We start from the raw sequence: 27,847 nt of genomic DNA, 5'->3' as shown, positions 1-27,847 counted from the left end.
CAAGGTTCATGGCCCATGGGGCAAGCACGACGACAAGGTAATATATCCTTGAATGATTAAAATACACCCCTGGCTCTTAAAGCTTCAGGCAGAATCCCCTCGAAGGCTACGTGATGAGATCACTTTTTCATTCATCGGGCCCCCCTGGTACACATGGGTGAGAGAGGTCAGAAAAGATTCCCGACGGTCTGCCCCCTCCTGGGCCGCCCCCAACCCAGCCCCGACCCTCCTGGAGCGGGCCTCGCGGGCTTCTTCAGGCCACGCCCTCCAGACAGACCACACCCCTCTAGAGCCCGATTCGCCCAAGCATATACCACGCCCCTCGAGGCCAGGCCACACCCACACTGCAGGCCCGTCCCGGGAAAGGCCCCGCCCACGCTAGGTCCAGCCTTTCCTGGCCGGGCCACGCCCCCAGCCCCGCCACACCACGCCCCCGCCCCTCCAGACCAGGCTCCTCCCCCTCGACCAGGCCCCGCCCACGCCGCCGTCCGCGCGCTCCCGGAGCTGCCCGGTACCTGCTCGGGCGCCGGCGGTCAGCTGCCCGGTTGCCCTCGGGCGCCTTGGGAGCGCCCCTCCTTTGAGGTGCCATTGGCCGGGCCGCCGCGGAGCCGGGTCGAACGCGGGATCCGCCGCGAGCCCGGGACGAGCGCCGCGAGAGTCAGCGCGAGACCAGCGCGGCCGGGGACGCGGAGCGACGCGTTCCGCCGTCGACCTCCGGTCTGGTGGCCAGGCCTGAGCAATCGGAGGCCGAGCGCCGAGTGGGACGGAACGGGGACCTGAGGGCATCCGCGGCGCACCCGCCGTTGCCTGCCCGTCCTCCTCCCCTGCCTTCCGCGGAACCCGACGAGTCTCCAAGTCTTCGTCTGAAGTGTGTCCTCGCCCAGCCGTGCGTGCTCTCCCGGCGTCTCCAAGCCCACCTCCCGGGGGTATCCAAGTCCTCCTCCCGGGGCTCTCCAAGCCCTTTCCCCGCCCGGGGTCTCCAAGCCCTCCTCCCAGGGACTTCGCACCCTCTTCTGTGGGGTTTCCATGCCCCTCTCCCCCGGCCCATGCCACACTGGAGGGCACTGGGTCCAGTTGGTGCTCAGTACACATGTATCCGTTAGGCCCTGCTGCTTTGTTTACGACATTCAATTTCCCTAGAGAACCTTACGTCCAGTGGGCAAGAAGTAAGATCTTAACCAGCCCTGTGGAGATACCTGATTCTGAAAGAGTGGAATTAGCAGTGAGGTTCATTCATGAGGATTAAGTCTGAAGAAGGTGAGTAATTTACTGATACGGGGGTAAAGAAAACCTACTTAGACTCATTGAACAAGAAAAGAGATCTGCCCAACAGTCCCGAAACTGGGGAAATCAGATGCCATTTCCTGGTAACTTACCTGGAAGCCCGAGGAACTGGGACAATTGCAGACCTGCCAGGTTGTCTGGTAACAATGACAGTTGACCCAAGTCTTTGAAATAATCACATTTCTATAGACTTCATGCAGGAGGGAATCAAAGCAAAGAACTACAGACTCACAAGATGGATTACTGAATTCTTCCTCTCCTTTTCCTTTAGATTTTGCAGCAACTTACATTGGTAAACAACTCTGAATGTGTCTGATGCAGGTAAGATGTTTGTGTTCATTCCTGCCCTAGGACTACAAGAATAATTGGAGAATTTCTCTCTGAACACGAGGAGGCACACACAGGACCAATGCAGACTTCTCAGCTCAAAATTTTTTCTTTTGGGACTTCCCTGGTGGCCCAGTGGTTAAGACTCTGCACTTCCAATGCATGGGGCGCAGGTTCGATCCTTGGTCGGGGAGCTAAGATCCCACATGCCGCACGGCGCAGCCAGGAAAATATTTTAAAAAAAAATTTTTTTTCTTTTAATTCTATTCCCAGGAAAATAGATTTGGGTTTTTTTTGGGGGTGGGTTTAAATGTAAAACAATTCAACTTTAAAACACTGCAGTTTTTCAGAATGCTTTGTCTTAAACTCATCCACTTATCAGTGGTAATTTAGGTAATTGCTTTAAGAACTTTGTCATTGAAACTGTCTTGAATATAGTTTATTCTTAAAAAAATCAAACTGATTGGTTTCTGTGTGCATTATTGTTATTTCCTCTGCTATATTATGGATTCCTTAAGGTCAGAGATTTATGAATCCTTGCACAGAATGAGTAGTTTGAATTACTGAGCTGAACATATGACCAATGTACAAAGATTTTCTTTCGTTTTCCAATCTAATCCTTTGTGTTTTATGATAGAAGAAATAAGATTTCATTGCTTCCTAGCTGGTTCAGCATCATCCAGATACTTTCTCTAGTTTAACATAAACTAGCCAGCACTGATAAACTGTGGCTTACTTGTTTTTTAAATTATCAGTGGCCTGTTTTAAATCATAGGTAGTTTTCTCTGACCTAGAATAAATTTTTAGAGCTTCTTCCTCTGTACAACCAAGCTGACTCGAACTCTAGAAACATAATTGTTTTTAACGCTATTCAAAGTAGAATAAAATTGAGGACAAATTTTCTACAAAAACATCATATTGTGGGGCCTGAAAAGTGTTTGAGATATCTGCCTGTTTTCACAGGCATAGTATACATAGGATAAGAGGGTCTTTAAAACAAGAAATTATTTTGCAGTCATTTGTGTTATTACAGATTATAGCCATTTTATAAGTAAACAGTGCTATTCTATTTTAGGGACAAATCACAACTAAATGGCAAGGGTCCCTATGTTTGAACATGGAGACAGACATCCTTTTTTTTTGATTTGGCTGCGCTGCGTGGCATGTGGAATCTTAGTTCCCCGGCCAGGTATCAAACCCATGCCCCTTGTAGTGGAAGCATGGAGTCTTTTTATTTATTTATTTATTTAGTTAGTTAGTTAGTTATTTTGGCTGCGTTGGGTCTTTGTTGCCGTGCACGGGCTTTCCTACTAGTTGTGGCGAGCAGGGGCTACTCTTTGTTGCAGTGCGCGGGGTTCTCATTGCGGTGGCTTCTCTTGTTGTGGAGCACAGGCTCTAGGTGCACGGGCTTCAGTAGTTGTGGCACACAGGCTCAGTAGCTGTGGCTCGTGGGCTCTAGAGCGCAGGCTCAATAGTTGGGACGCACGGGCTTAGTTGCTCCGTGGCATGTGGAATCTTCCCGGACCAGGGCTCGAACCCGTGTCCCCTGCATTGGCAGGTGGATTCTTAACCACTGCACCACCAGGGAAGTCTGAAGCATGGAGTCTTAACCACTGGACTGCCAGGGAAGTCCCAAGACAGACATCTTGATTCGATTTCATGTCGGTGAAATGAGTTCCCTCCCAGTTCATGTCAGAATTGAAACAGACATTGGAAGGACCAGGCCAGTTGAGCCTCTGGAGTCTATAACCCTGAATTTCTCCACTAGGAAGAAGTGTCCAGACAAGAGGTTTTTTGTCACATGATTTCACAAAAAATAGTACGATGTCGGGTTGCTCACCATTTAAGATGCGACTAGTTCATCTGGACCTGAAAGGAGCCCCACCGAGGGTCTGCTACCTCTCGGAGGTGAGAGCTCCCTTTCTCCTCTAGAGAATCACTTTGCCTGGGTTTGGTTATGAAGTTGTGAACAATCGATGTTCTGTAGACGTGTGCTTGGAACACAACTGTGGGTTCTGTGTTGGGGCACGGTGGTGGCAACAGCATAGATTTTGAATTTCCCCCAAATCCCCTCACAAAGCAGACAGCAACCAGGATAGCAAAAGGAAAAACAGAAAGGACAAAAGACACACACAACCTCTTCATTGTGAGCTGAATCGTGTTTCCCAAAAAGATATGTTTAAATCCTAACCCGTCGGACCTTGGAATGTGACCCGATTTAAAGACACGGTCTTTGCAGATGTCGTTGACATAAGATGAAGTCATATGGAAATAGGGTGAGCCCTAATCCAATAAGTGGTGGCTTTATAAGGAGAGGAGAATTTAAACACAGAGACATACACAGAGGGAAGATGATGTGAGGACACAGGGAAGGTACCACATGAGGACAGAGGCAGAGATTAGAATCGATGCGTCCACAAGCCCAGGAGGACCAAGGGTGCTGGAAACTCCCAGAAGCTGGAAGAGGCAGGAAGGATTCCCCTTACAGCCTCAGAGGGGGAGCATGGCCCTGCTGACACCCTAGGTTTGGGACTTCTGCCTCCAGAACTGTGAGAGAATAAATTCTGACTGTTTCAAGCCACCCAGTTTGTGGTGACTTCTTATGGCAGCCACAGAAAACATATGTACTCTAAATCAAAAGTAGGCATCAGGGCATCCCCGTGAATTCCAAAATGCAAGGGGTGGGGCCAAACCACCTATAGCACAACACCCACGTGGGGTTAGCAGCCAGGCAGGGGGTGGTAGAGGAAAGAGAAAAGAGAATTCAGACAATGTCAAGACCAGAGGACCCAGAAAAGAGCCCAGCTAGTAAAGGTCTGTCAGAAACTGGGCAAGTTGTCCCTGGCTCCAGGTTGAGGGTGAGTGCCCAAGGCCTCAAAGCACTCCAGAATACCTTCCAGAACCTTCTTCCAGAAGGACAGAGCCCACACTAAGGACACAGTGTTGGGGGAAAAATCCACACTGAGCTGGGCAGGAACATTGAGGGTGAAGTGGAGAGAAGTTTCAAATACTGGGGGGACGGGATCCAGAGGGAGTGGAGACCACGTGCTGTGGCAGTAGCTGCACAAAGTCCATAACCGCTAATCCTTTATGTAACAGCAGCAGAGGGAGCCCTGGGCTGGCCCAGCTCCATCCCAAACAGAAGAACCTGCTCTCAAAAACACAAGAAAACACATCTCATTTAAAAATGAGCAACAGAAAAGGAGTGTAGTTGTGCCACACAAAGACACTAAGAAAAAAGAGGACGATGATCTGAGTAACAGTGAAGGTGCACCAGGAACGTGTGACCACAAAGCAGATGACATAGTTCCGCAGTATTTCAGAAAGAGAGCAGAGATACTAGGAAAGTGATACAGTTATGGAAGAACAGTGTAAGTCAGAAATAGAAAAGCCCAGAAATGTGACAGCCAGACAGAATGAGGTTGTGAAAAGATTGCCTCCAGACTCGGGAATGAATTAGAAAGAAAAAGAAAAAAAAAAAAAAAGTCAGAAACAGAGACCAAACTAGAAAAAGAACAAAAGTGAATAGACGCCATGGGAAACAGTATCGGGAAATAAATGGCAGAGAAGAAAAAGTCAAGTGTGAAGAGATAAAAGCATGGTGACAAATGGATAGATGTGGAAGACAGGCAGAGAAGATCCAGCTTATGTGTAGCTGGAGCCCCCATTTCATTACCTGCTGCTGCTGACAGAGTCAGAGGTTTAGACAACAATTTCTTATTCCTCCTGTTTCCACAAGTTGGCTGGGTGGCACCCTTACGCTGAGCTTAGCCCCTTAGCCACCAACAGCACCAAGGATCCCTACCACCCCCAATAGAAGTGCCAAAGAGGCCACCCAGTGGTCAGATGGCCAAAAGGCTACAAGGGAAACCAGGAGCAAAAACGCTGAGGAAAATACGAAAATGCCGTAACCATTATGTTCCATTTGTGTAAGTGACTGACCTGGGTTAGTTTGACTCCTTTCCACAATCTGCCTCTTCTTGTAATTTGCAGTCAATTATTGATTACCCGTTTTACAATTATCCCAGCTAATTCTTAGTCCCAAGCTGATTTCCTCTTTCCATCCAGCATGCTTCAGAACATCCCCATATTCTTGGGGAAAGAAAACTTCTGACAGCAACATCAACAAGAATGCTACAAATCACATAAAACTCACAGTGGCCCTTGTCTGGAGGTGGGTTACTATTCTGAGTTTCTGCAGGAGCCCCCTCCCTTAACACCCACCCCTGGCCGTGATGCCAGGCTAGAAGAAAATCTCAGTCCTGTGTACAGTAGACACAGTCCTAAAAGTACTGGAGGATAGGGATCCATGTTCTTTGAGATAAAGGTAGAGAAAGAAGTGGGGGAGAACCAGGGGAGGGACCCCATGAGCACAGCGGGATAGCCTCTTTCCTCCTTCATCTCCCTCTAGGCTCCTTCCAGGTGCTCCAGTAACCCTCCAGAGCCCTGTAGGCTCCCCTTACCCCAGCACCCCCCAATTCCGCCCCCTTGTATCAAATGAACACATCACTACGTTAGAATTTGATTTGGCGTCACACGGAGTACGTGGGAAGAATACAAAGATCAACTACGATCCATGTCCATCAGCTGGAAGAATGAGTCCATGAGCTACACATGTGTCACTTTCTGTTCAAATAGTCATTTCTTCATCACATCCCCCTCTCCCCCAGATTTTCCCCCTGTTCCGTGCCCTGGGTGCCAACGGCCTCCTCATCGAGTATGAAGACATGTTTCCCTACGAGGGCCACCTGAGGCTGCTGAGGGCCAAGCACGCATACAGGTACCCGAGCCGCCAAGCAAGGCGATGCCTCTGCAGAGAAAACGGGGTGTGTGGGGTGGCAACCTGGAAGAGAGTGGAGGGCAGGCGAGAATTGAACGACAGCAGGACAGTCCTCTTCTGTCTTGTTAAATGCATGTCTTTAATCATAAAAATAAAGCATGTTCACTGAAGAGAATTTAGAAACGTTTAAAAGAAAATAAGCATCAGCTGTGATCCCCCACAAGGAAGCGCTGTGATCTGTTTCAGTCTTGTCTGGGTGTGAAGTGTGTGGAGGACACTTTGAAGGTGTCCATGCAGGGGAGGGAGGGCTGCTCTTTAAGGCGGGATCTTCACCGGGAAAGTGAGGATTAAAGGGGAGAGAATCAGAATCAGTGAAGTCGGATAGTGTGGTCATGGGTGCACCCCACTTGGCTTTAAAATTATGGGTATCCATGTAAATCGGTAATAAATAGCCCAAAAGAAAATGGGCAAAGAACATTCTGATCCCCCCAAAAGAAAGAAAAATAGCCAATAAGTATATGATAGTAATAAAATAACAGTGAAATGCCATTTTGGCTACCAAATTGGTGACGCTTTTAAAAAAATGCCAATGCTCTGTGTCCACGGGGGTGAGCAGGAGCAAGCCTCCCACTGGTGGGCTGTGAAGCAGCCCAGCCATTCTGGAGGGCAGCTTGGCTCCATGTGGTAGAACTCCCAGCACGTACGTGTGGGCAGGAAACAGGAAAGGCATGAACCAGAGCATTAATGTGGTGAGATGGCGGAGGTATTCGTGTTTATTCCTACAATGAACACGTTTTGTTCCTTTGTTTTTGAAAGTGAAAAAGGTGCCAGGGTTCCGGTGAAGCTTGAAAAAGGTATATTTACAGACAGAACTTTATATAATCAATTCATCTATAGAACTGGTTAACTTTAGAGATGGTTCAAACACATACAGAAGTTGAGATAAATTCACAAATGACAACTCATGGTGGAGCAGGCAGTGGGCCCTTCCAGGATGGCGTCCTCAGTGGCCTCAGCGACGAAATGCTGGCCTGAAGGGACACTCCCACCTGAATCTTGAAACTCTTCGTTTTTCTTTCCTCTATTAAAGGGATCACCAGCCTTTTGTACGAAGGGCCAGACAGTAGATATTTTAGGTTGTGCAGCCCATCTGATCTTTGTTACAACTAATAGTGGGGCAAAAGCAGCCACAAGTGATAATAATGAGTGGGTGTGGCTGTGTTCCAATAAAACCCTATTTGTGGACACTGAAGGATGAATTCCATACGATTTTCACATGTCACAAAATATTCTTCTCTTGAGTTTTCTCAACAATTTTAAAACATAGAAACCATTCTTAGGTCACAGGCTGTACAGAAACAGGTGGTGTGTTTGTTCTCAGGCCCATCTTTCCACCTTTGCTCAAAATATGATTGCTTGTGTGGCCTAGTTTCTTGTAAAATGACTTTAGCCTCTTGTTGAGTTTGGGTCAGAATAGCTGGTACTATTCCCACAAGAAGTAAACTGTTACTTGACATAACAGCATCGTTTTCCTAAACTCTAGCGTGGGAGTCTTCTCTGAAAACTTAAGAATATCCGTTGGGCTTTTCAGAGTTAGCACCCCTGCTAGTTTCCGCGGTAGACTCCCCCAGGAACCTGATGAGGGGGGTTGGGGGGAGCCTGAATGGAAGCCTGTGTGAACCTCTCTGGGTGGTCTTGGTCTCTCTAGCCCCTCCGAAATCAAAGAGATCCTGCATCAGGCCACACTGAATGAGCTGGAGGTCATTCCCTTGGTGCAGACATTTGGGCACATGGAGGTAAGTGGGAGGAAGGAAAGTTACCTGGTACCCAGGTGTGGGGTTCAGGGGTGTGCGGACGGGGCCAGACACAGGCAGGGAGCAGCTCAGCACTGTACAGAGAAGCTCTGTGAACGGCTGAGGAGCTCGGAGCTCTAGGTGGGAGCACCCTCTGTCCAAGGAGGGGAGGGGAAGAGCTGGATGGGGGGCCTGATTCCCACAGAGCCCTGCAGACTGGGTGGTTTTCCTTTTTAACGTATATTCATCAAAGTATTATTGTGCAAGGTGAAATACAACATTAAGAAAATGTACTTTCTAGGACTTCCCTGGTGGTCCAGTGGGTAGGACTCTGCACTCCCGATGCAGGGAGCCCTGGTTCGATTGTGCTGCCAATGCGGGGGGCCCGGGTTTGATCCCTGGTCGGGGAACTAGATCCCACATGCATGCTGTGCCTAAGAAGTCCGCATGCCACAACTAAAAACAGATCCTGCATGCCATAACTAAAGATCCCGCATGCCGCAGCTAAGGATCCCACGTGCCGCAACTAAGACCTGGCACAGCCAAAATAATAAATATTTTTTTTAAAATACTTTATTAAAAAAAAGAAAACGTGCTTTCTGTGGTCTCCTTTTTCACTTAATTTTGAAAGTATTCTCCCAAGCTCCTATGTGATCTTCAAAAATACTTTTCACGTCTGCCTCAGATAAGGGGAAGCAAATTAAACATAATACTGATTTAATGGCTCTCAGGCTCCGTTTAGATCTATCAGCAGTCCTTCCCCCACATCTTCACTTTCACTTCCAGTGATGGCGCTTTCCTTCCTGTTCAGGGATTCTCTCCCACCATCTGCCCTCCAGCTCTCCGGGTGGACTCTCCCTGCTGTGCTCTCTGGGCTCCGGTCCTGACACACTCGTTACCCACAACCCCCTCCTCCTAAACCCTAAGGCCTCCTGGTCCCCGGCTCTGGCTGTGCCCGACATCTTCTCCGTGTGCTGTCCTGTAGCTGCACTGGACTTGGCTGTCCCCATGGCACCTCTCGAGGGCCCTCTACTCACTTCACACTCCTTCTCTGGATAAAGCCATTTCCCCTCCTGCTTCCCTTTCCTGTCCTCAGTGACTCCCAGGACTCCCGTCTCTCGTGCAGACCCTGGGTTCTAGTCTACAGTTGTCTGCTTGGCGTCTCTGTTGTGAGGCCTCTTCCAGCCTCAGGGAGGGGCTGTACCATCCCCAACCCCCCCACTCCAGCTGCATTTCCCGTCTACTGTCAGGTCCTACACTTTGCTCCTCTGCCTCCTGAGTCATTTCCCGTCTACTGTCAGATCCTACACTTTGCTCCTCTGCCTCCTGAGTCATTTCCCGTCTACTGTCAGATCCTACACTTTGCTCCTCTGCCTCCTGAGTCAGCATTCCCTCCGTCCCACTGTCTAAGCTACTGCCGGACCGGCTGTAAAGTCCTCCAGTGGGTCTCCCAGCATCACTCCGCCCATCCCCACCCCGCGCCCTGCTCCCCACCACAGCTGGTCTGAGCGCTTCAACTACAGCTCCATCGTACCACGCCCTCCTGCTCCTTAAGTGGCCTTGCTCTGCTCTTACGGTGGATTCGTCTCCTGGGGCTACCATAGCAAAGGACCACAAACCAGGCGGCTTAAACTACAGACATTTGTTCTCACTGTCTGGAGGACAGCGGTCCGAAGTCAAGTGTCAGCAGGGTTGGCGAAGACTCTACGTCTGGTCACTTGCATCAGAATACCCTCTTCAGCAGTGAAGCACAGTTCAAGGATTTTGCGCGTTTCACTTTGTGAGCTGTTGAGTTTTTAAAATTCTTTGTGTATTCTGGACAAAGTCTTTTGTTAGATACGTGATTTACAAACATTTTCTCCCAATCTGCAGTTTGTCCTTTCATTCTCTTAACAGTGTATTTCAAAGAGCAAAAGTCTTTAACTTTGGTGAAGTCCAGTTTATCAGTTTTTCTCTTTGATGCATATGCTTTTGATGTCTTTTCTAAGAACTCTGCCAGTCACCAGGTGATGAAGATTTTTCCTGTTTTCCTCTGAAGTCTTACACTTGAACATTTTCCGTTTAGACTTATGATCGATTTGGGGTTAGTTTTTGTGTGAGGTGTGAGGTGGAGGTTCATTTTTCTTGCATGTAGTATGGCACTCCTTGACCAATGGTGCCAACACCATTTGTCAAAAAGACTGCTTTCTTTGAAATTTGGTATTGCCTTTGCACCTTTGTCAAAAATCAATTGACCACATTTATGAGAATCTATTTCTAGACCCTATTCTGTTCCATTGATCCATGTGTTATCCCTTTGTCTATACCACATTATCTTGATTGTTATAGCTTTATTGTAAGTCTTAAAATCAGGTAGTGAGATTCCTCCAACTTTATTCTTTTTCAGAATTATTCTGGCTATTCTAGTTCCTTTGCCTCTTCATATGTATTTTAGATTCAGTTTCTCTATGTATCTACTAGAAACCTTGCTGGGATTTTGATTGGGATTGTGTTAAATCTGTAAATCAGTTTTGGCAGAAAATTACCTTTTTACTGTGTTGAGTTTTCCAAACCAGAACGTGGTATGTCAGCCATTAATTGTGTTATTCCCCTAAATGTGCCTTTTAGGTTATGATGTGTCCAGGTTTGGGTTTCTTTGCCTTTATCTTCCTTGGAGTTTGATGAGCTTCTTCACTTTTGTGAAGTTTGGGGCCATTTCTTCATGTTTTTTTCTGTCCCCTTCTCTTCTTTTGGGACTCCTTTGCTCATGCGTTGGTAGCTCGATGTTGCTCTATGGTCTCTGAGGCTCTGTTCATTTTCTTGCACCTTTCCTCGGTTACTCAGCTTGAATTTCTGTTGATCTTTTGTTCCAATCACTGACTCTCTCTTCTGACATTTCAAATCTGCTGCTGGGCCCATTGAATGTTTTTTTTTTTTTCCACACTGCGTGGCTTGCAAGATCTTAGTTCCTTGACCGTATATTCATCAAAGTATTATTGTGCAAGGTGAAATACAACATTAAGAAAATGTGCTTTCTAGCACATTGAACCTGGGCCCTCAGCAGTGAAAGTGCAGAGTCCTAACCACTGGACAACCAGGGAATTCCCCCTGAATGGATTTTTAATTTCCCTTATTGTAAATACTTTCCTTCAATTCTTTTTTTTTTTAATTTTTAAAAAATTAATTCATTTATTTTGGCGTGTTGGGTCTTTGTTGCTGCACGCGGGCTTTCTCTAGTTGTGGTGAGCGGGGGCTACTCTTCATTGCGGTGTGGGGGCTTCTCATTGCGGTGCCTTCTTGTTGCGGAGCATGGGCTCTAGAGCACAGGCTCGGTAGTTGTGGCGCATGGGGCTCAGTTGCTCTGCGGCATGTGGGATCTTCCCGGACCAGGGCTCGAACCCGTGTCCCCCTGCATTGGCAGGCGGATTCTTAACCACAGCACCACCAGGGAAGCCCCTCCTTTAATTCTTGGAACATATGCATAATAGTTTCTTTGAAATAATTGTCTGATAAATCCAACATCTAGGCCCACTCAGCATCAGTTGCCATAGAATTGTTTTTCCTTTGAGTCTGGGTCCCACTTTCCAGTTATTTGCATGTCTCAATTTTTGGTTGAAAACTGGACATTTCAGATCATATGTTATAGCAAGTCTGACTTCTCCCCCCATGGGTAGTTGTAAGTTGCCTGGATTTAGTGTCTCCCCAGCTGTGTGTGGCCACAGATGCCTCTGTTTTGTATTCTTGTTTTCGGGTTTTGCCCCAGGGGTCACTCTTCGGTCTTCACAGCTGATGATTCCGCAGGGTTTGGGTGGTGGTTGTGCCCGAGCCCATAAGGCCCCACCTTGTGGCACAGGGGTTGGGAGGCCACACTCAGGGTTCAGGCAGTTCTCAGTCTGCCGCGGCTTCTGCTTTCCACCCAGGCTGCTCGGGCCCCCGGGTGGGTGTGGCCCCAGCCAGCCGGTGCGTATGGAGAACACGTGTCACCTCTGTAGCCCTGTGGGGACCGCAGAATTCAGAACAGTTTGCCACTTTTACTGACAGGTCCCCAAAGGCCGGGTTTACCCACAGCCAGCCATTGTGGGGGGTGGGAGCACCTAGGCAGAAGCTGCAGAATCTGTTTTTACCCAAAGTTATGGCAGCCTTTCATGAACACGCATTTCCCAATTTGTTGTTCACCTTTGGTTGGTTTCTGGAGCCCTGAAACGGTCGTTTTGGACAAATCATTCCTCTTTGTACTTGTTTTGGGGAGAGGATTTGCCAGCCTCTTCACTTGAGCAAGAAGGCCACCCGTGTGTAATTCTGTTGTGAAGGGAAGCTATCTCTTCCGTTTTCTCATTCAGCCCAGTTAGAGTTGGAAGGGAGAAGGACTGTTGACCAAGCAGCCAGGTTACTCAGAGACCCGCCCACTTGGCACCCTGGCTCTGGTCCGCAGTGCAGCCCCGCCGGCCCCTCCGGGGACTCTAATAGACACGAGGTCATCAGGACGCAGAGGCAGGAGCCGGACTTCGGGGAGCTCAGGGACAAGCTCCTCCCCAGGGTCACCAGCTTTCCTGTTGTCTCCCCACAGTTTGTGCTGAAGCACGAGGCTCTCGCTCACCTCCGGGAAGTGGCCCTTTTCCCCAACACCCTGAATCCCCACAAGGCGGAGTCCCTGGCACTGGTTGGAGCCATGATTGACCAGGTGATGGCGCTGCACCCGGGCGCCCGGTGGCTCCACATCGGCTGTGACGAGGTGGGTGCCTTGCCTTACCAGCAGGCGGCTCCCCCAGCTCTGCAGCAGCCCCTTTTCTTCACCTCACGGTCACCTCCTCCCACCTCATGGGTTCTTCTCTTAAATAGAAAAGTAGTTCCGAGGATAAAGAAGTGCTGGCCGAGGAGATGTCCCCAGTGAGGGCCTTGGTCCCAGCTGACAGGTGATCTCGCGCCGGCAAACCTGCCGAGCCAAGCAGGGTGCAATGGGGTGCAGGCACCCACGGGACAGCAGCAGAGCAGCCCCTGGTTATGGCACATTCATGTCCTCGGGGTCAGTGTGGCCATGAGTTTGAGCCGGTTACTTTCTTCCAATTGAAGAAGTACAGTTTTGGACTGTGGGAGAAAGGAAATTACCACTTTAGGGCTGTGGAGCACTGGCTGGAAAGGTGGTTCCCAGGGGTGCCCTCCTTGTCCTTGAGAAACACAGTGGCCAGGAAGATACCAAGCCACCGAGCACAGTGACCCAAAGGCCTCTGCTCGTCTGAGTTTAGGCATCTGAGCTGGGACGGTGGTTTGTAGACATCTTACCTCAGAGCTTGATCCTCTTCTTCAAAAAAAAATCTCTTTTTTGTAGTAAAATACATATAACATAAAATTTACCACTATAACCACTTTAAAGTGAATGATCCAGTAACTTTTAAGTCATTCTCAGTGTTGTGCAGCCCTCCCCCCGGCTACTGCAGGACCTCTCATCTCCCTGCCCTCCTATCCTCCGCCCCTGCATCCATCAGTCTCCTTTCCATTTCTGCGTTGCCCCCCCAGCACCCCATAAATGGAGTCCTGCCCCGTGCGTGGGCTTTTCTCACTGGGCACCTTCTCCAGCGTGGCTGAGTGATGTTCCAGCATGTGGACGGGCCATGCTCTGTTTATCCATCTTGTGTTATTGGACATCTGGTTATTTCCACCTTCTGGCTGCTGTGGGGCTCCAGACTCAAGACTCCCTTGCCCAGCCTCAAGGGAGTCTTGAGTCGAGGTTCGGGTCTCGGTGCAGAAGGAAAGGGCACCCTTCACTGTCTCCTCCCCGTGGGCAGCTGCCCCAGGAGTCCCCCAGCGTGAACCCGCGGGTGAGGATGGGTGGTCCTGGGGCAAACCCACCTGTGTCTCCTCCCAGGTCTACTACCTCGGAGAGGGTGAGGACTCAAGACAGTGGCTGCAGCAGGAGCCCAACACCAGAGCAGAGCTGTGTCTGTCCTACATGGAGGCGGTGGCCAGCCATGTGCAGGCTCAGCACCCCACCACGACGCCCCTGGTGTGGGACGACATGCTGCGGGACATCCCCGAGGACCAGCTCTCAGGTCGGCCAGGCATGGCCCTGGGGGGCCGGCCACGCTCCGCAGGGGGCTTCCTGGTGTCATGAGGGGAGGAAGCCGAGCTACTCTGAGCCCCCGACTGTCAAGGAGAGACCGTGTGGTAGATCCATACCAAAGCTAACTCTAGACCATCCTGTTAGGACCGTTTCTCACATGAAAATGCCATTCCCCTAAAAGGCCTCCTGGAGTCTTTCCAGGAGTACTGTTGTGAGAGATCTGACCCAGAGAGCAGCACGAGGCCCCGAGGGGCGCTGGCCCTAAAAAGCTGGGGGTGCGGGTGGGCAAGGGCCCCTGGTGGCACTTGAGAGCTTCCAGTGCTTCTAGGGGCCTCAGCCCCACACACCTGCACAGCCAGCCCTGCAGGGGCCTCTACTGAGGTTCACACTGGCTGGTGGAGGGAAGCAGTGGCCCCCCAGCCCTCCGGGGCCCAGCCTGCCTGAGGCTCTGGGGTGAGACAGGGAGGTCGTGGCCCATGCTTCCGCAAGGCGCACCCAGGTGTCCTTGCTGCAGCCTCTACCACATGTGGCCACTTGGGTTTGAATTAATTATAATTAAGTCCACTTAGCGGTATGTTCCTGTTGCACCTGGGCCGGCCCCGTGTGCAGACAGTGTGTCCCCCTTGAGGGAGCTCTGAGACCGCTGGCCTGGGACTCACCCCTGGCAGCTCCAGCAGTGTCCAGTCACTTCCAAAGCCAGCTGGCCTTGTGGCTGCGGCATTTACAGCCCAAATCATAGCATAGTATTGAGTCTGTACTTAAATCCATTTTAACGCAATAAGGGAGAGTTAGAAGGACGCACCCTCACAGCCTCTCTCCACCCCCAGCATCGAGGGTGCCGCAGCTGGTGGAGCCTGTGCTCTGGGACTACGGGGCCGACCTGGACGTCCACAGCAAGGGTCAGTACCAGAGCAGAGCCCGGTGGTCATGGGCTCCTCCCGGTTTTCCACCCGGACAAGTGTGTGTTTCGGGCTTCCCGGCTGCAACTCCTCAGCGTCTGCCACTCACACCTCTCACTTGCTCACCCAGCGCTCCTCATGGAGAAGTACCGGAAGAGCGGCTTCTCCTGGCTCTGGGCCGCCAGTGCCTTCAAGGGAGCCACGGGGGCAAGCCAGGCCCTGACCCCCATCGAGCACCACCTCAGAAACCACATGCAGTGGCTGCAGGTGGCGGGCAGTGTGCCAGTGGACACGCTGCAGGGCATCGTCCTGACTGGCTGGCAGAGGTGAGGCCATGCAGGCCCTAGGGACGTTCTCGGGGCTGGCCTTTCCCGGGAGGGTCCAAGCGGCTCCCGTCACCTAGGACACACTGCCCTCCTTGGCCCATCCAGTCTGGGCCTCAGTCCTTCCCGCCATTTGGTCAAGGGGAAGCAGCCGGCCCTCTGAGGAGGGTGTGGAAGGACCAGCTGCACAAAACAAGCCACTTGGGGTCAAGCCCCTCGCACCACCCTCTGCAGAGGGGACGCTGCTTGGGGTGTTCAGGGCCCTAGGGCACTGGCCCTCCTGGCCCATGCCCTGTCCGAACTACCCGTCTCTGCCTGTTCACCCCGTCCTGCGCCCCACCCGAGGTCATGTTGGGAGAAGCATGAGGTCAGACTTTGGCTTGTTTAGGATTTCACACCATTTGAAAAGTAGAGCTACAGTTAAACCCCTGGTCCCAGGCAAGTCCTGCCCTCAGGTCCCATCCTGAGGGGGAGGCCAGGTGGCCCTGACACCAAGAGCAGGAGGCCCTGAACCCACAGGAGGGAGCAGGAGGCAGGGCTGACCCACTGGACCTCAGCCCTCACTCATAAAGCTGAGTCAAAGGTTAACTTAGGGATTTCAGGGTGGCAACCACAGAGCATTAAGCCCAGGCAGGTCACTCTGGGTGGGGTTCCTGCAAAGCCATGGAACCTTCTGGAAGCAGCAACCGCTCTGCAGAAGCTTCTAGATCCCTGTCCTGTCTTATGGTGACTCGTGTTTGAGCATCTGCTGTGCTGAGCGCCCCTCTCCCACGGACTTAGGTATGACCACTTCTCTGTGCTGTGCGAGCTGCTGCCCGTGGGAATCCCGTCCCTGGCTGTCTGTCTGCAGGTGCTTCTACATGGTATGGTCCCCTCTCCCAGGAAGCCTAGTGCCCGGGGCCCCCAACTGCCACCTCCTCGGGGCTGGACTGTGGTCTTCCAACCAGTGCGGGGGAGGGGAACGCACCCATGGCCCCGGCTCAGCCACCCACCCACCCCACTGCAGCCCGGGTCTTCGAGCCTAAACCCAAGACACAGACCAGGAAGTTAGGAGGACATGCCCCGCAGGCACAGTGAACCCACAAGGAAATTCATCATGGATAGGGTGCAGGAGAGGGCCCGCCTTTGCCGCATAAATATCCTGAATGCCCAGTGCTGGTGGGTGTGGCCCCAGAGAGGCAGTTCCCTCACCTCTGGTTCTCGAGGGAGCAGCCAGGTGTGGGCATAGATGCTTAGAGACAGAGGAGACCAGCAGGCAAGGTTGGTGACGAGGCCCTGGTTACATAAACTGCATGTTATACGGGACCAGGTAGGAATTTAAGTAGCAACGTGTGTGGTGTTGGCACAGAAAAACATCGAGGTGGTTGAGGAAAGTAAGGACTGAAAAATAAACACACTTGGTATTGTGCTGAGCTACAGGGAGGTGGAAGGACAGATACTGGGACTCTGGCTTATCCTTTTTTGAAGTGTCAGTTCTGAACTCTTTGGGGAAAGGTACAGACAACAGAGCAGATGCCTGTGCTAATAGGAGCACATTGGCCTTGGCACCCCTTCCCCAGGAGGCAGGCAGCACAGAGCCTCCAGCGTGTTCTCACCTCCCCACCAGGCTGCAGTAGCCTTGGGCTAACCCATCCCTGAGGTCAGCATGTGCCCAGCTGGGCCTGGCCGGCGGTCCTTCTCAGTTGCTTTGCCCACCACCCATGCCTGAGGGCCAGGAGGTCCAGCCAGCACGGAGTCCAGGCCACCTTCTCCTCCAGAGGCCTCTCCAACCTCCGTCTGTGGTTGGTTTTAGGAGGCTTTGCCGAAAACGTTAAAGCAAGAGTGGAGAACTTTCTTGGGACTTCAAGCTTGGAAGCAACGGATTTTAGGAGGTAACACCCTCACCCCCAGCCCTGCCTGTCCCCTCATATTTGGATGCATCCTCAGCACAGTGGCTCCCTGTGCAGTGAGAGGGCCGGCTCCTTCCCTGGCAGCGACATCTTGAACCTCGTCACACAAGTCAGCCTCCATCTGTGCAGCTCCGTGGATGCGCTGCTGGAGAGGGACAGGTGAGTGGGCAGGGGAGTGACCCCCCACCCGGCAGGGTGAGGGCCAGCCAATCCTGCAAGAAGACTTTCTGGGCAGAAAACAACTTTTTAAAATTTCTACCAGATTTTCAAAGGTCTTATTTTACAACCACTGAGCCTTACGAGCCACAGTGTGCCTACCTGTGTGTGTGGATTTGCCCCCAGGTATGTGACCGGCTGGTTCAGCCCCTACCATCGCAGGCGGAAGTTCATCCACCCCGTCATGATCCAGCACATCCAGCCCCAGGCGCACAGGTAGCCCATGCCCCTCCCAGCTGTGCCCATCCCCGAGGCTGCCCACCCTCTACTGCATGCTGGCAGCTTTCTGGACAAGCTTTCTAGGTATTGCAGCCGTGGATTCCTAGGTGACTCAACTGCATCAGCTGTGCCTTTAGGCTTTAGAGAAGCTGGGGCGTTCCTGCCTGAGAGGGTGAGGGTCACCAGATGCCCTGAGCAGGGTCCAGGGCTCACCATAGAACCAGACTGCCTAGGGCTGATCCTGGCCCTGTGGCTGCATGTGTCACCATGGGGACAGGGTCCCAGCCAGCCTTCCCCAGTGCTCTCCTGGCTCTGAGAGAGGCCAACACAGACTGTCCCCGCTGAGTATAAGATGCAGTCAACTGTCAACAGGTTCATGCACCAAGAAAAACCCTTCCAGCCAGTTGTGAAGTGCCTTCTAGTTTCAGAGGTCAAACTGTGACAGTCATTCACTTATTCCCAACAACCCTATGAGGCTGGTGCTAACGGCCCTGTTCTATGGATGAGTAAACTGAGGTACGGGATGTACTGACCCGTGGGGTTCTGGAGGCCATGAGGTATGCCCCAGGGCCCTCGCCAGGCAGGCTCACTGCCTCCTGGTCCTCAGTCTCCTGGCCAGGTGGAGCGTTCTCGTGGGGGAGCTGGAGGCTGCCCTGCAGCGTGTCTTCTACCCAGACGCAGTGGAGGAGTGGCTGGAGGAGAACGTGCGCCCCAGCCTGCGGCGGCTGCAGGCTTTGCTGCAGGATCTGGGTGAGGCAGCCGGCCCCAGGCCCGACTCGAGCCAGGACCCCTGAGGGGAGGGGGCCAAGCTCAGGCTGTCGGCCTCCCTGCACCCTCATCCAGCTGCACCCAGCCCCACGTGCGCCTCCTGAGCCCTGGGCAGCCGTGCCAGCAGACAGCGCCCACAGAAACAAGAGTAAACATGGAAGGAAAAGACACTCTGGGCCTATACAGTGATCAGCATTAGAACTTTAATTCTTTCAAAATAAAAAGGAGAATGGAAGCCAGAAATCTCAAAGACTTAGTTACTGGCCCTCACGATGGTCTGGAGACCCTCCTCGCCCAACCCAGCCCTGGGAGAGGGGAGCTGGCCAAACACCCTCCCTCCTCCAGCCCAGCGGCAAACACACAAGAAACCAACCATAGCTGTTTCACACCTTTTAAGAAAAAAGTATTTCAGGTTTAATCATTTAGAAACTTAACTTTGGCATGTTTAAATGACTGTGTGCCCAAATTAAGGGCTGGCTGGTGGCCACCACTGGTAAGGGAGAGGATCTCATTTCTCTGGAGTTTCCTGGAAGTTGCTGTCTCTCACCCAGGCAGCCTCAGAACCCCTGGTCCATGCAGCCATTCCCAGGTGCACAGCCTCCTGGGTCCCTCACTCAGAGGTGCTCTGGGCACGTGCTGTACCTTGGAGGAGCCTAGGTTCAGAGAAAGCAGGAGAAAACTAATAGTGCAGTTGAGGGTCAGTGTGGCTGGCACCCAGACTCCACGAGGGTGGCTGCAGCTAGCTGCTCAGGCGCTGCTGAGGGGCAGCCATGAGCCCAGCGATTCTGGCCCCAAACACACAGGCCCAGCACCAGAGTTCAAGAGAAGCTGGGAATCTGGGTTCTGAGGGATGGGTCCAGGTTTTTAAGTGCTGCACAATGCTAGAAGAGGGAACTTCTGCCTACACTGGGGGCAGGGGCGGGAGGTTATCCTCTCTGTGAGAGCCCAGCTGCAATCCCGGTTGGACTCGAGATGAGCCACCTGAGTGGACAGCGGTCTGGGGGCTGTGGAAGCCTCAGGAGTGGCTGCAGCACACCAACCAGGCGTGCCCCTTAGCGTCCACCCTGAGCCCCGGCAGCTCCGCAGGCGAGCACCTCACTTCTGACCACTGAGGACATCCGGCTGCGGGGAGGGATGGGCATGGGGAGCAGGGCAGGAGATGGGATTCCTGGGGATGACGTGTGGCGGAAGCATCCTCAGAGCCTCGCCCAGCCGCTGGCCCTGCTGGAGCCTCACCGCAGCCCTCAGGACCTGGTTCTGGAGAACCTCTCGACCCAGAGAACTCAGCCCTGGCCCTCACACCCTGGGACCCTGGGTGTTCTTCCTTCCCATTTCAGAGGCCTTGAGCCCCACACAGCTAGCATGTCTGACCTGTCCACACCAGGCCGCTGTCCCAGTGGACTGATTCCAGGAAGAGACAGATCTGAGGCCTGTGCCCTCTCTGGACCGCTCGGAGCCTGCAGAGAAGGTCCCACTGTGGTTTTGCTCAGAGGACAGAAGCAAGCAGCAGGAACGGCTGAGGGTCCTGCCCCAGGGCTTCCAGGGACACAGCGGGTAGCTGAGAAGGAGGACTTGTAGGTGGCCCATCAGTCCTGCTGGGGCCCCACCAGAACCAAGGCAGGGGTTCCATGGAGGTCAGCTCTGGTCCCCAGGGCCATCGACCTCACTGTCACTGCTCTGAGACAGCTCCATGGGACTTTCAAGGCAGTGCAGCTCCAGGAAAGTAGTGATGAGCTTGGCGATGGCTTCCACGTCACTGGTCCAGACAGGCACAGGGAGGAAGGGTGGGTTATTGTGACAGGTACTGGCCACCCCGCAGCAGCCACAAGACCATACCTGTCTCACCCCAGGTATCTGCCTCCAGTAACCCACTAGGACCCAGCACCTTCAGTCCTGATCACCATCCCCACCGGACCCTAGCCCAGTCCTCTGTGCCCACTGGGGACCCCTAACATCCCCATCCCCTCTCTGTCCCTGTGGGGACCCCTGACCTCCCCCTAGTGAGTGGTGGCAGGCCTGCCCCCCGGCCTCATCTCCTCCCCCACGTTCCTGAGGCCTCTCTCCATGCCCTGCCGTGCTGGGCAGTTCCTGGGGAGGACCACCTGACTGGGGGTGAAGGGCAGCCCTGGCCAATCAAGTCACCCATCCTCAGCTTACCTGCGGTGGCCCATGACAGCACTCTGCGTGAGGGGGTGGGAGAAGCCCGTGGCAAACCGAAGCACCACCACATAGCCCTTCCCGAAGTACCGGACCTTCTCCTCCTCCACGTTCACGTCCCGGATGTCACTGAGCAGGACCACCACTGTGGGCAGGGCCCTGTCAGTGGCCGTGTCCCCCACTCACCCTGCCCCTCCCACCTGGGTGCTGGCACAGTTGCTTCGGGGCCACGATGCAGAGGATCACATCACGCTTGTCATGAAGCAGAGAGCACGTGTCACTCCATGTCTGCGGCTGGGCTCATGCCGAGACCCTGACCCTAGATGTCACAGGTCAGTGACCACAGTGCAGGGTTGTGTGGCTGCTGGTTAACGTCCAGTCTGGGTGAGAAGGAATGTCCAGCAGGCCCACTGTTGTCTTGAAAAGCCCACCCCTTCTCTCAGTCTAACACGTCAGGGGGCGGCTAAGCACAGTGCTGCCCAGCTTTCTGCTTCATTTTCCCCAACTGCGGGAAAATGCCGTCCTGGTTTCTAGTGGCCAGTCACTGAGCTGGGGGCTGCCCAGCAATTTCCTTTGGGCCAGGGCACGTCCGGGGTACACAGCGTCCACGAGGCAGAACACAACCCTGGTCACTGCGCGGCCAGCTTGGACCCAGCCCGTTTCCAGGCCTCAAGCCTGCTCCCTGCCACCACACACAGACGCTCGCCGCCCTCTGTCCATCCCAGAGTAACCTGTGTCCTGTTCACTCCCCACACCTCACCTTGATCATGGCCCGCTCTGCAGAGAGTCAGCAGCTTCCTATACAAGCTGAACGTCTTCAGCACGACCTTCCCGGTGCTCTTATTGAAGGTTGCTTCCTAGAACGCCAGCCACAAGGCAGTCACCTGGCTGCTAGCCTGTGAGCCAGCCCAACACACACAGACTTGCCGACTGCGTCCCCACCCTCACCAGAGCAGACACTCAAGGAGGCGGCCCCTCTTCCTTCCCATCCCAGTCAGAACCCCAAACCCCTGCAGCCTGATCCCTCCAGGGGCTGGGGTGTGAAAAGGAGGAGCCTCTCTGCACTCAACAGAAGCGAGCACAGCGGACGAGGTCATCAAACAAGGGAATGGAGATCGGCAGTCAGCAATACTGGGGCCAGGCGACCCAAAGGACACGTGAAGAGGGACAAAAGGGAGGTGAGGGAAGTGGCCTTGCCCTTCTGTTCTAGGAGAACTTCTGGGAGAACAACAGCTTTAGAGGATTCCTTCGCCTAGGGATGGTCACAGACAGGCAATGTCCAGAGGCCAAGTCCAGCTATCCAGAAACCACTAAGCTCAAGTTTCAGGATGGGGGGGCATTAGGCCCCTGGAGCCTTTCTTCCTGCTTTGATTCGCACTGCAGGGAAGCCCAGGAGCCCAAAAGCCTGGGCACCCTTCCTGTGCTGGCCTCACCTCCCAGTCCTCCAGGTTCTGCACGGCCACGAATAGACAGCCCGTGACATAGAAGAGCTTCCAGCCCAGACTATCTGGGGAGCAAACACAGGAGACAATCAGGCGAGGGAAGGCAGCAGAGGGGCGAAGGCCAACGTGCCCAGAGACGGTGCCCCCTCCCCAGCACAGCTGCTTCCCAGACCGCGGGCAGGAGTGGCACCTGGGGGCCTGGCTTGCTGCCCATGCCTGCAAGGACACCCAACCCTCGCCATGGCCATCTAGCACTGCGGGCCCTGTCACTTGGGATAGGACGTGCTCCCCCAGTTCTGCCCTCACTCTCCCCTGGATGTCTACTCGTGATGACAATCACGGCACGGTGAGTAAGAGCAGAAAGGTGGGAACGCTTACAGGGAGCTGCTGAAAGCACGGATCATCCCTGCAACAGAACATGAAGCAGACACAAGAGTGCCTTTCTGAAAAATATTTTATATATATTTTATGATATATATTTTATGATATATTTTATGAAAATGCTGAAGATGTAAATGAAAAACATAAGCTGCGGGGGACACACCAGCACGTGGAAGTGGGCCGCATCCGCAAACAATTTAGAGGCAGAGGCAGTCCCCAAAGCCATGCCCTGGCAGATTACAAATGATGGGCTTTCCTTTTTTCCCTCTTCCAATCAGCTGAGGAAGTTCCTGGGGGGCAGGTGATGCGTCTCACCTCCACTGTAGTAGGCAGCAGCCAGGCCAATCGACAAGATTCCTACGAGGAGAAAGCAGGTACCTTCCCATTGGGCCACCACCAGCCCAGAGCCCAACTCCTCCCAGGACCCACAGACCCAGGTAAGCAGCCCCTTCCCATTGCCTGGGATGGCTGAGGGCAGGGAGCAGGGGGCAAGAAGACCACCAGGCTCAGAAGTGGGGAAAACAACTGGGAAGTCTGTTCAGAAGAATGTTCTACACCAGTCACAGTATTCACTGGACACATGTCTATGTGAGGTTGCAGAGCTGACGGGGGAACCAGAAAGAGGAACCTGATGTGGGTTTTACCCACTGACAGCACATTGTGTGGAATGAAGACAAGACTGAAGGTAAAGAATCACAACTCGGCACATGAGACAAATCAGGCAGAGTCCTGGGAAAGAAGGCCCAGAGCCAGGCCGCTGAAGGCACAGCAGCTTCTCCCCACACACCTAGGTTCCAATCAGCATGGTGCAGCTGCCCAGGGAGTGCAGGGCCCTCCAATGGGTACTGACAGGGATGGAGGCCAGGGCCTCCGCCGCCTTACTCCTCACTGTCTCCATCACGTGGGCCCTGACATAAATCAGATACCTGGGGCTGGGTGTATGACAACAAGCAAAAGGGGAAGTACGGGGACCTCAGAAGAGCATGCAGAGTATTAACGAAAGGATGTTAAATGGTGAAAAAAGACAAGACAGACACACATCATCTGTGAAAGCACGCGCAGAGGATACAAGATGGAAAGGCACAATATTGCCATATCTTGGGGTAGAACCATGGAAAAATTTAGTTTAATTTTCATCCTTTTTTAAAGTTAGATTTTTAACTTGAGGAGAAATATGAACATCCTTACCAACCAGCAGGGACCAGGACCTGATGCCTGGAGCCCTCTTCAGATGGAGGCAGGAACTGGTGCGTGTCTCCACCTGCATATACATCCCTGGAACGTGCTGCCACAACTTTCAACAGGAGACTGGGGGGCTGGGGAAGGGCAGACAGACAGCTGGAGCCCTCGAGCCACTGCCAACAGACAAGAACCAAGCTCTTCTCCAGAACAGGAAGCCAGGCTGCCCACTAGCAAGGCCCACACAGGCTCAGGAACCAGTCAGCCCGTGCTGACTGCAGCCTCTGTGGTCAGGCAAATCACTTAATCCCCCAGAGACCTGTAAGGAAGTTTCTTCTCTGCTCTGTTGTAATGGTTGCACTGGGGCTTTGTCCCCTGCTCCGACTCACAAAAGCATCAACAAGCACTTGATCATCACCTGCTCCCTTCCTACCTGGAAACCTCAGTCTCTTGGAAACCGTTAGCCCCCAGCAGGCTTCAAACTTCCGGCACCCTACCGGAACCTACCAGAACACCCTCATTTCCCTGTGCTGGCCTCTGAAAAAGGGAACTGAAAGTCTCATCATGGTTTGAGTCTGTACTGGCACTGACCGAAAAAGCCAGCTCTGCGGTCTCCTACAGCTGCCAAGAAGGACAGTCTGCACCCAGTGGAGGGAGCGGAGGGTCAGGAGGGTCCAGAGCACTGGTTTAATGAACGAGTCAGCAAAGGGGATTGCTCTTCCACACGTGGAGAATTCTGCCCTGCACGCTGCAATGCGCTCGAAATGCGGGCTCCAGGGACCCCGTTCTGGTAGCTTTTCAGATATTCCCTGTGAAGTCAAGTCAAATTTCTGAAAACAAATAGTGAATTCAGTTCACACAAACGAAGCCAGGATCCTGGGACATCACCGGCTCCTTCCCCTGACATGCCTCATCTGTCTCCACGCGCGACTCAGCCGCCCGCGGAGCGAGATCACGCCTGTCACCGGCACAAGCCACCCTGGACACGCCCCGCTGATCGCTGCGACCACACCGGGCGCCCCGCCCGGCTCGCGCGCCGCCAGGCCTCCGGGGCATTGAGCCGGGCCGGGTCCCGAGACCGCGCTCCCAGCAGGACCCCGGCTGCGGGAGCCGCCCCCCAGCCCACCCCGCACCTCCCACCCGCGAGGGCGGCATGGCCCGTCCACCGCGGACACTAACCTGCAGGCGCCGACGCGGGGAAAGGCCAGACCGCTAGGCTTCAGGACCCGCCGGCCTCCGACTTCCGGAGCTGGGGGCTAAGCCGGCTGACTTCCGGACCCGCAGGGGCTGATGGGACAACTGACTTCCGGACCGGCGGTGGAGCGGGCGAGCGTTGACTTCTGAGGCCCCCATTCAGCCCTCGAGGTGGGAGAACGGGCGGGGCTACAACGGGAGGTCGCCTACGTAGCCCCAGAGGCGGCCGCGTGGTGTGGTGTGCGCGCCCGGGAGCTGAGCACAAAGCGTTTGGGGTCACAACCCTTAGAAAGTCCGCAGAGGAAGGTGAGGTGGGTTGTACCACGAAACATCCACTTAGGATGGTGAGAAAACGTGAAGTACGTAGTCAACCTCACAACAGATACGTACGAACATTATGGTAGATTCTGTAAAAACTTTAATAAGAAATATTAAAGTAGAACTAAGATATTTGTTCATGGACTGGAAAATTATTGTAAAAATGTAAATTCTCCCAACGTGATCTGCAGATTCAATTGCGAACCCAGTAAGAATATAAGCAGGTTAAAAAACTAAATCTGAACAATGCTGCAAGGCACAGTGGAGGAGGGTAGGGGAAAACCAGAGATCCTTGACCCCCAAAAAACTCAGTGTAGCTGGGGAAACTGAACGTTCACATGTTCGTGATGGCAGTTTTTCTGCTGCTCAGAAACTTGCCCCAGTGTCTGGGAAGGAGGATTGTAGTAGGAGAGACAGTTTTCTCCAGGAAAATCTTGAATGGCCGCTTCGGTGGCCTCCCTGCTCCACTCTCCACCAAAACACTCAGCACCTGTCCCCACAGCCCCCACATGAGGCCCCAAGCAGGACCCTGACTTGCCTATTTTCCACCAGATGGAGAAGGACCCTACCTGGAACAGGAGAGCCTCCACAACACGGCCACTGCCTGCTTCAGTGACCTCCAAACTGGGATGGTCAAGACGATCTGTGGAGTGCTAGAAAAACATACTAGAGCTTGTATTCCTACTTATTTTATGTTTTTATATCTCTTGTCATGTGTCTTATAATTTACATAAGATTAATACACAGTGCATATTACCTTATAAAGAAATAGACATACATAGATATGTATAACCCTAGATGTTTTATCAATATAGGCACAATGTCAAATATTTGGAGATGTCTTTTCTATTTTACCAGTCTCCATATACTCTCCGTCTGTGGTTCAGAATCACCTGGCGGGTTTGTTGAAACACAGACTGTTGGACCTGTTCCCAGCAGTGGATGGGGCCTGAAATGTACACGTGCTGCTGCTCTGGGAACCACACTCAGAGAACTTATGCGCTAAGCTGGAACAGAAGAAGGTTCTGCCTGAATGCGGCAGGTTTCCTCACCTGATGCCTCAGCTCACATTCTATCTTCTTGAAATGCCTTCTCTGGTAAGATCCCACACCATCCTGAAGGTCCATTTGAATTGGTTAGCACCTCCTTTAAGTCCCTCTTGCTTGGTGCAGCTGAAAGTGATCTTAATTCCTTAGGACTTAGGGAGAACTGAGTTGATACCCAGAAAATTCTACTTTGCATTACAGTTATTTTCATAATTTCACCTTTTGTACTAGAGTACAAGCCATTTAAAAATGAAGCCTAGACTAGCTTTCTACTAATGTTAAATGAGTGAACAAATGATGTCTGATTTGGTTAAAATCCTGCTGAATATTGATAAGAGCAAAAGTCTGGAAATAAATACAAAATCCATAAATAGGGGACTGAGTAAAATCTGCATATTTTGCCAGTTATCAATGCATTTCTCTTCTAAATTCAGACTTCATTGCCTGTTCTATAAAAATGCATCTGAGCCCTTATTTTGTTCTATGCTCTCTGGCATGATATTAAGCTTTGTCAATAGAGGGTGCTGGAGACACTTGGAGGAAGAGTTTCCTTTCCTGGTTCTGGTTCTGTTGTGCTGGATCCACAGGCTTCTGCACTACACAGGGCTTCTCCAGTGTCCAGCTTTTACAATACACACTGGCCAACTGCACCCAGCATCCACCACCTTCCCCAGCAAGCCCTAAGTGGTTTTGTAGCAGAGTGCCTCCAGTGAGACTGATGTCAGGTCTGAAGTAAGAAATGTACAAGGAAATGTATTAAAAAGCAAAGAGACTGGGCTTCCCTGGTGGCACAGTGGTTAGGAATCTGCCTGCCAATGCAGGGGACATGGGTTTAATCCCTGGTCCTGGAGGATCCCACATGCTGCAGAGCAGCTAAGCCCGTGCGCCTCAACTGCAGAGCCTGCGCTCTACAGCCCGTGCTGTGCAGCAAGAGTAGCCACCGCAAGGAGAAGCCCACGCACCACAATGAAGAGCAGCCCCCGCTTGCCTCAACTAGAGAAAGCCTGCGCACAGCAACGAAGACCCAACGCAGCCAAAAATAAATAAGTAAAATAAATTTATTTTTAAAAAATGCAAAGAGACTATTAATGTCTTGTCAGAAGAATTCAACAGAATAATCAAATAGTGGATAAGAGGAATTTCTCATTATGGAAGTCCTGCTAATAAGTGAAGAAGAAATGATAGGAGTAAAACGTCACCCTGATGAGGCTTCCCTGATGGTGCAGTGGTTAAGAATACGCCTGCCAATGCAGGGGACACGGGTTCGAGCCCTGGTCCAGGAAGATCCCATATGCCGCGGAGTTAAGCCCATGCGCCACAACTGCTGAGCCTGCACTCTAGAGCTCGTGTGAAACTACTGAAGCCCGCGCACCCTACAGCCCGTGCTCCACAACGAGAGAAACCTGCGCAACGCAACAAAGAGTAGCCCCTGCTCACAGCAGGTAGAGAAAGCCCGCACGCAGCAATGAAGACCCAACACAGCCAATAAATAACTTTTAAAACATCACCCTAATGAATCTAGGCAATCTCATCAATGGCTGCTAATTAACATCACAAGAAGGACAGACAATAGAACCCCCGAAGGGATTTTACAA

The 27,847-nt window shown here is 52.5% G+C and overlaps 3 protein-coding genes across 13 annotated transcripts in view; 1 reads left to right on the top strand and 2 right to left on the bottom strand.

Moving 5' to 3' along the window:
• OGFOD3 (2-oxoglutarate and iron dependent oxygenase domain containing 3) overlaps positions 1 to 683 on the bottom strand; it is a 33,259-nt gene extending 32,576 nt beyond the window's left edge. Inside the window, exon 1 of the mRNA XM_022589244.3 lies at positions 516 to 683. Within this exon, the coding sequence (XP_022444952.1) occupies positions 516 to 589 (74 nt within the window). The 5' untranslated portion in view covers positions 590 to 683. The remainder of the gene's footprint in view (positions 1 to 515) is intronic.
• On the top strand, positions 466 to 19,127 carry HEXD (hexosaminidase D). Of its 6 annotated transcripts, none has more exons than XM_089901496.1 (15): positions 466 to 1,257; positions 1,556 to 1,605; positions 3,380 to 3,519; positions 5,680 to 5,785; positions 6,282 to 6,391; positions 8,100 to 8,187; positions 12,731 to 12,895; positions 14,027 to 14,210; positions 15,049 to 15,120; positions 15,251 to 15,446; positions 16,224 to 16,306; positions 17,236 to 17,314; positions 17,390 to 17,491; positions 17,675 to 17,764; positions 18,375 to 19,127. In XM_089901496.1, exons 5-15 carry the CDS (start codon positions 6,339 to 6,341, stop codon positions 18,559 to 18,561), a joined length of 1,299 nt encoding a protein of 432 aa, XP_089757622.1. In that variant the 5' UTR covers positions 466 to 1,257; positions 1,556 to 1,605; positions 3,380 to 3,519; positions 5,680 to 5,785; positions 6,282 to 6,338; the 3' UTR covers positions 18,562 to 19,127. The 6 variants fall into 6 exon arrangements, 5 of the variants coding, with proteins under 5 accessions (XP_089757622.1, XP_022444932.2, XP_089757621.1 ...); XR_002646776.3 differs by lacking the exon at positions 5,680 to 5,785 and adding an exon at positions 18,140 to 18,283 and having other exon boundaries at positions 467 to 1,257; positions 18,375 to 18,487; XM_022589224.3 differs by lacking the exon at positions 5,680 to 5,785 and having other exon boundaries at positions 467 to 1,257; positions 18,443 to 19,125.
• Positions 19,128 to 20,043: 916 nt separating this feature from the next.
• CYBC1 (cytochrome b-245 chaperone 1) lies at positions 20,044 to 24,985 on the bottom strand. Of its 6 annotated transcripts, none has more exons than XM_022589249.2 (7): positions 24,874 to 24,985; positions 23,704 to 24,524; positions 22,831 to 22,872; positions 22,126 to 22,199; positions 21,453 to 21,549; positions 20,693 to 20,837; positions 20,044 to 20,291 (listed from the first exon to the last, which is right to left on the bottom strand). In XM_022589249.2, the coding sequence occupies exons 2-7, from the start codon at positions 23,786 to 23,788 to the stop codon at positions 20,171 to 20,173; spliced, it is 564 nt and encodes a 187-aa protein (XP_022444957.1). In that variant the 5' UTR covers positions 23,789 to 24,524; positions 24,874 to 24,985; the 3' UTR covers positions 20,044 to 20,170. The 6 variants fall into 6 exon arrangements, with proteins under 6 accessions (XP_022444957.1, XP_022444958.1, XP_022444961.1 ...); XM_022589250.3 differs by having other exon boundaries at positions 23,704 to 24,503; positions 24,874 to 24,970; XM_022589253.3 differs by having other exon boundaries at positions 23,704 to 23,831; positions 24,874 to 24,955.
• Positions 24,986 to 27,847: the final 2,862 nt, after the last annotated feature.

The sequence above is a fragment of the Delphinapterus leucas genome, chromosome 19 (assembly GCF_059928025.1).
Source record: "Delphinapterus leucas isolate spDelLeu-1000000601 "Yukka" chromosome 19, BTC_Dleu_Yukka2, whole genome shotgun sequence".
NCBI classification, from domain to species: domain Eukaryota; kingdom Metazoa; phylum Chordata; class Mammalia; order Artiodactyla; family Monodontidae; genus Delphinapterus; species Delphinapterus leucas.
Note: the sequence above shows the minus strand (reverse complement) of the source record. Positions and strands in the feature narration are given on the sequence as shown.

Coding starts and splice junctions, on each gene's coding strand:
- HEXD (XM_022589223.2), top strand. CDS start 3,436: ATGTCGGGTTGCTCACCATTTAAGATGCGACTAGTTCATCTGGACCTG. Junction 8,188..12,730: donor AGACATTTGGGCACATGGAG/GTAAGTGGGAGG, acceptor GTCTCCCCACAG/TTTGTGCTGAAGCACGAGGC. Junction 17,765..18,374: donor ATCCAGCCCCAGGCGCACAG/GTAGCCCATGCC, acceptor CCTGGTCCTCAG/TCTCCTGGCCAGGTGGAGCG.
- CYBC1 (XM_022589249.2), bottom strand. CDS start 23,788: ATGTATATGCAGGTGGAGACACGCACCAGTTCCTGCCTCCATCTGAAG. Junction 22,200..22,830: donor TGCTGCCTACTACAGTGGAG/GTGAGACGCATC, acceptor TTTGCTCCCCAG/ATAGTCTGGGCTGGAAGCTC. Junction 20,838..21,452: donor CAGAGCGGGCCATGATCAAG/GTGAGGTGTGGG, acceptor CCCTGCCCACAG/TGGTGGTCCTGCTCAGTGAC.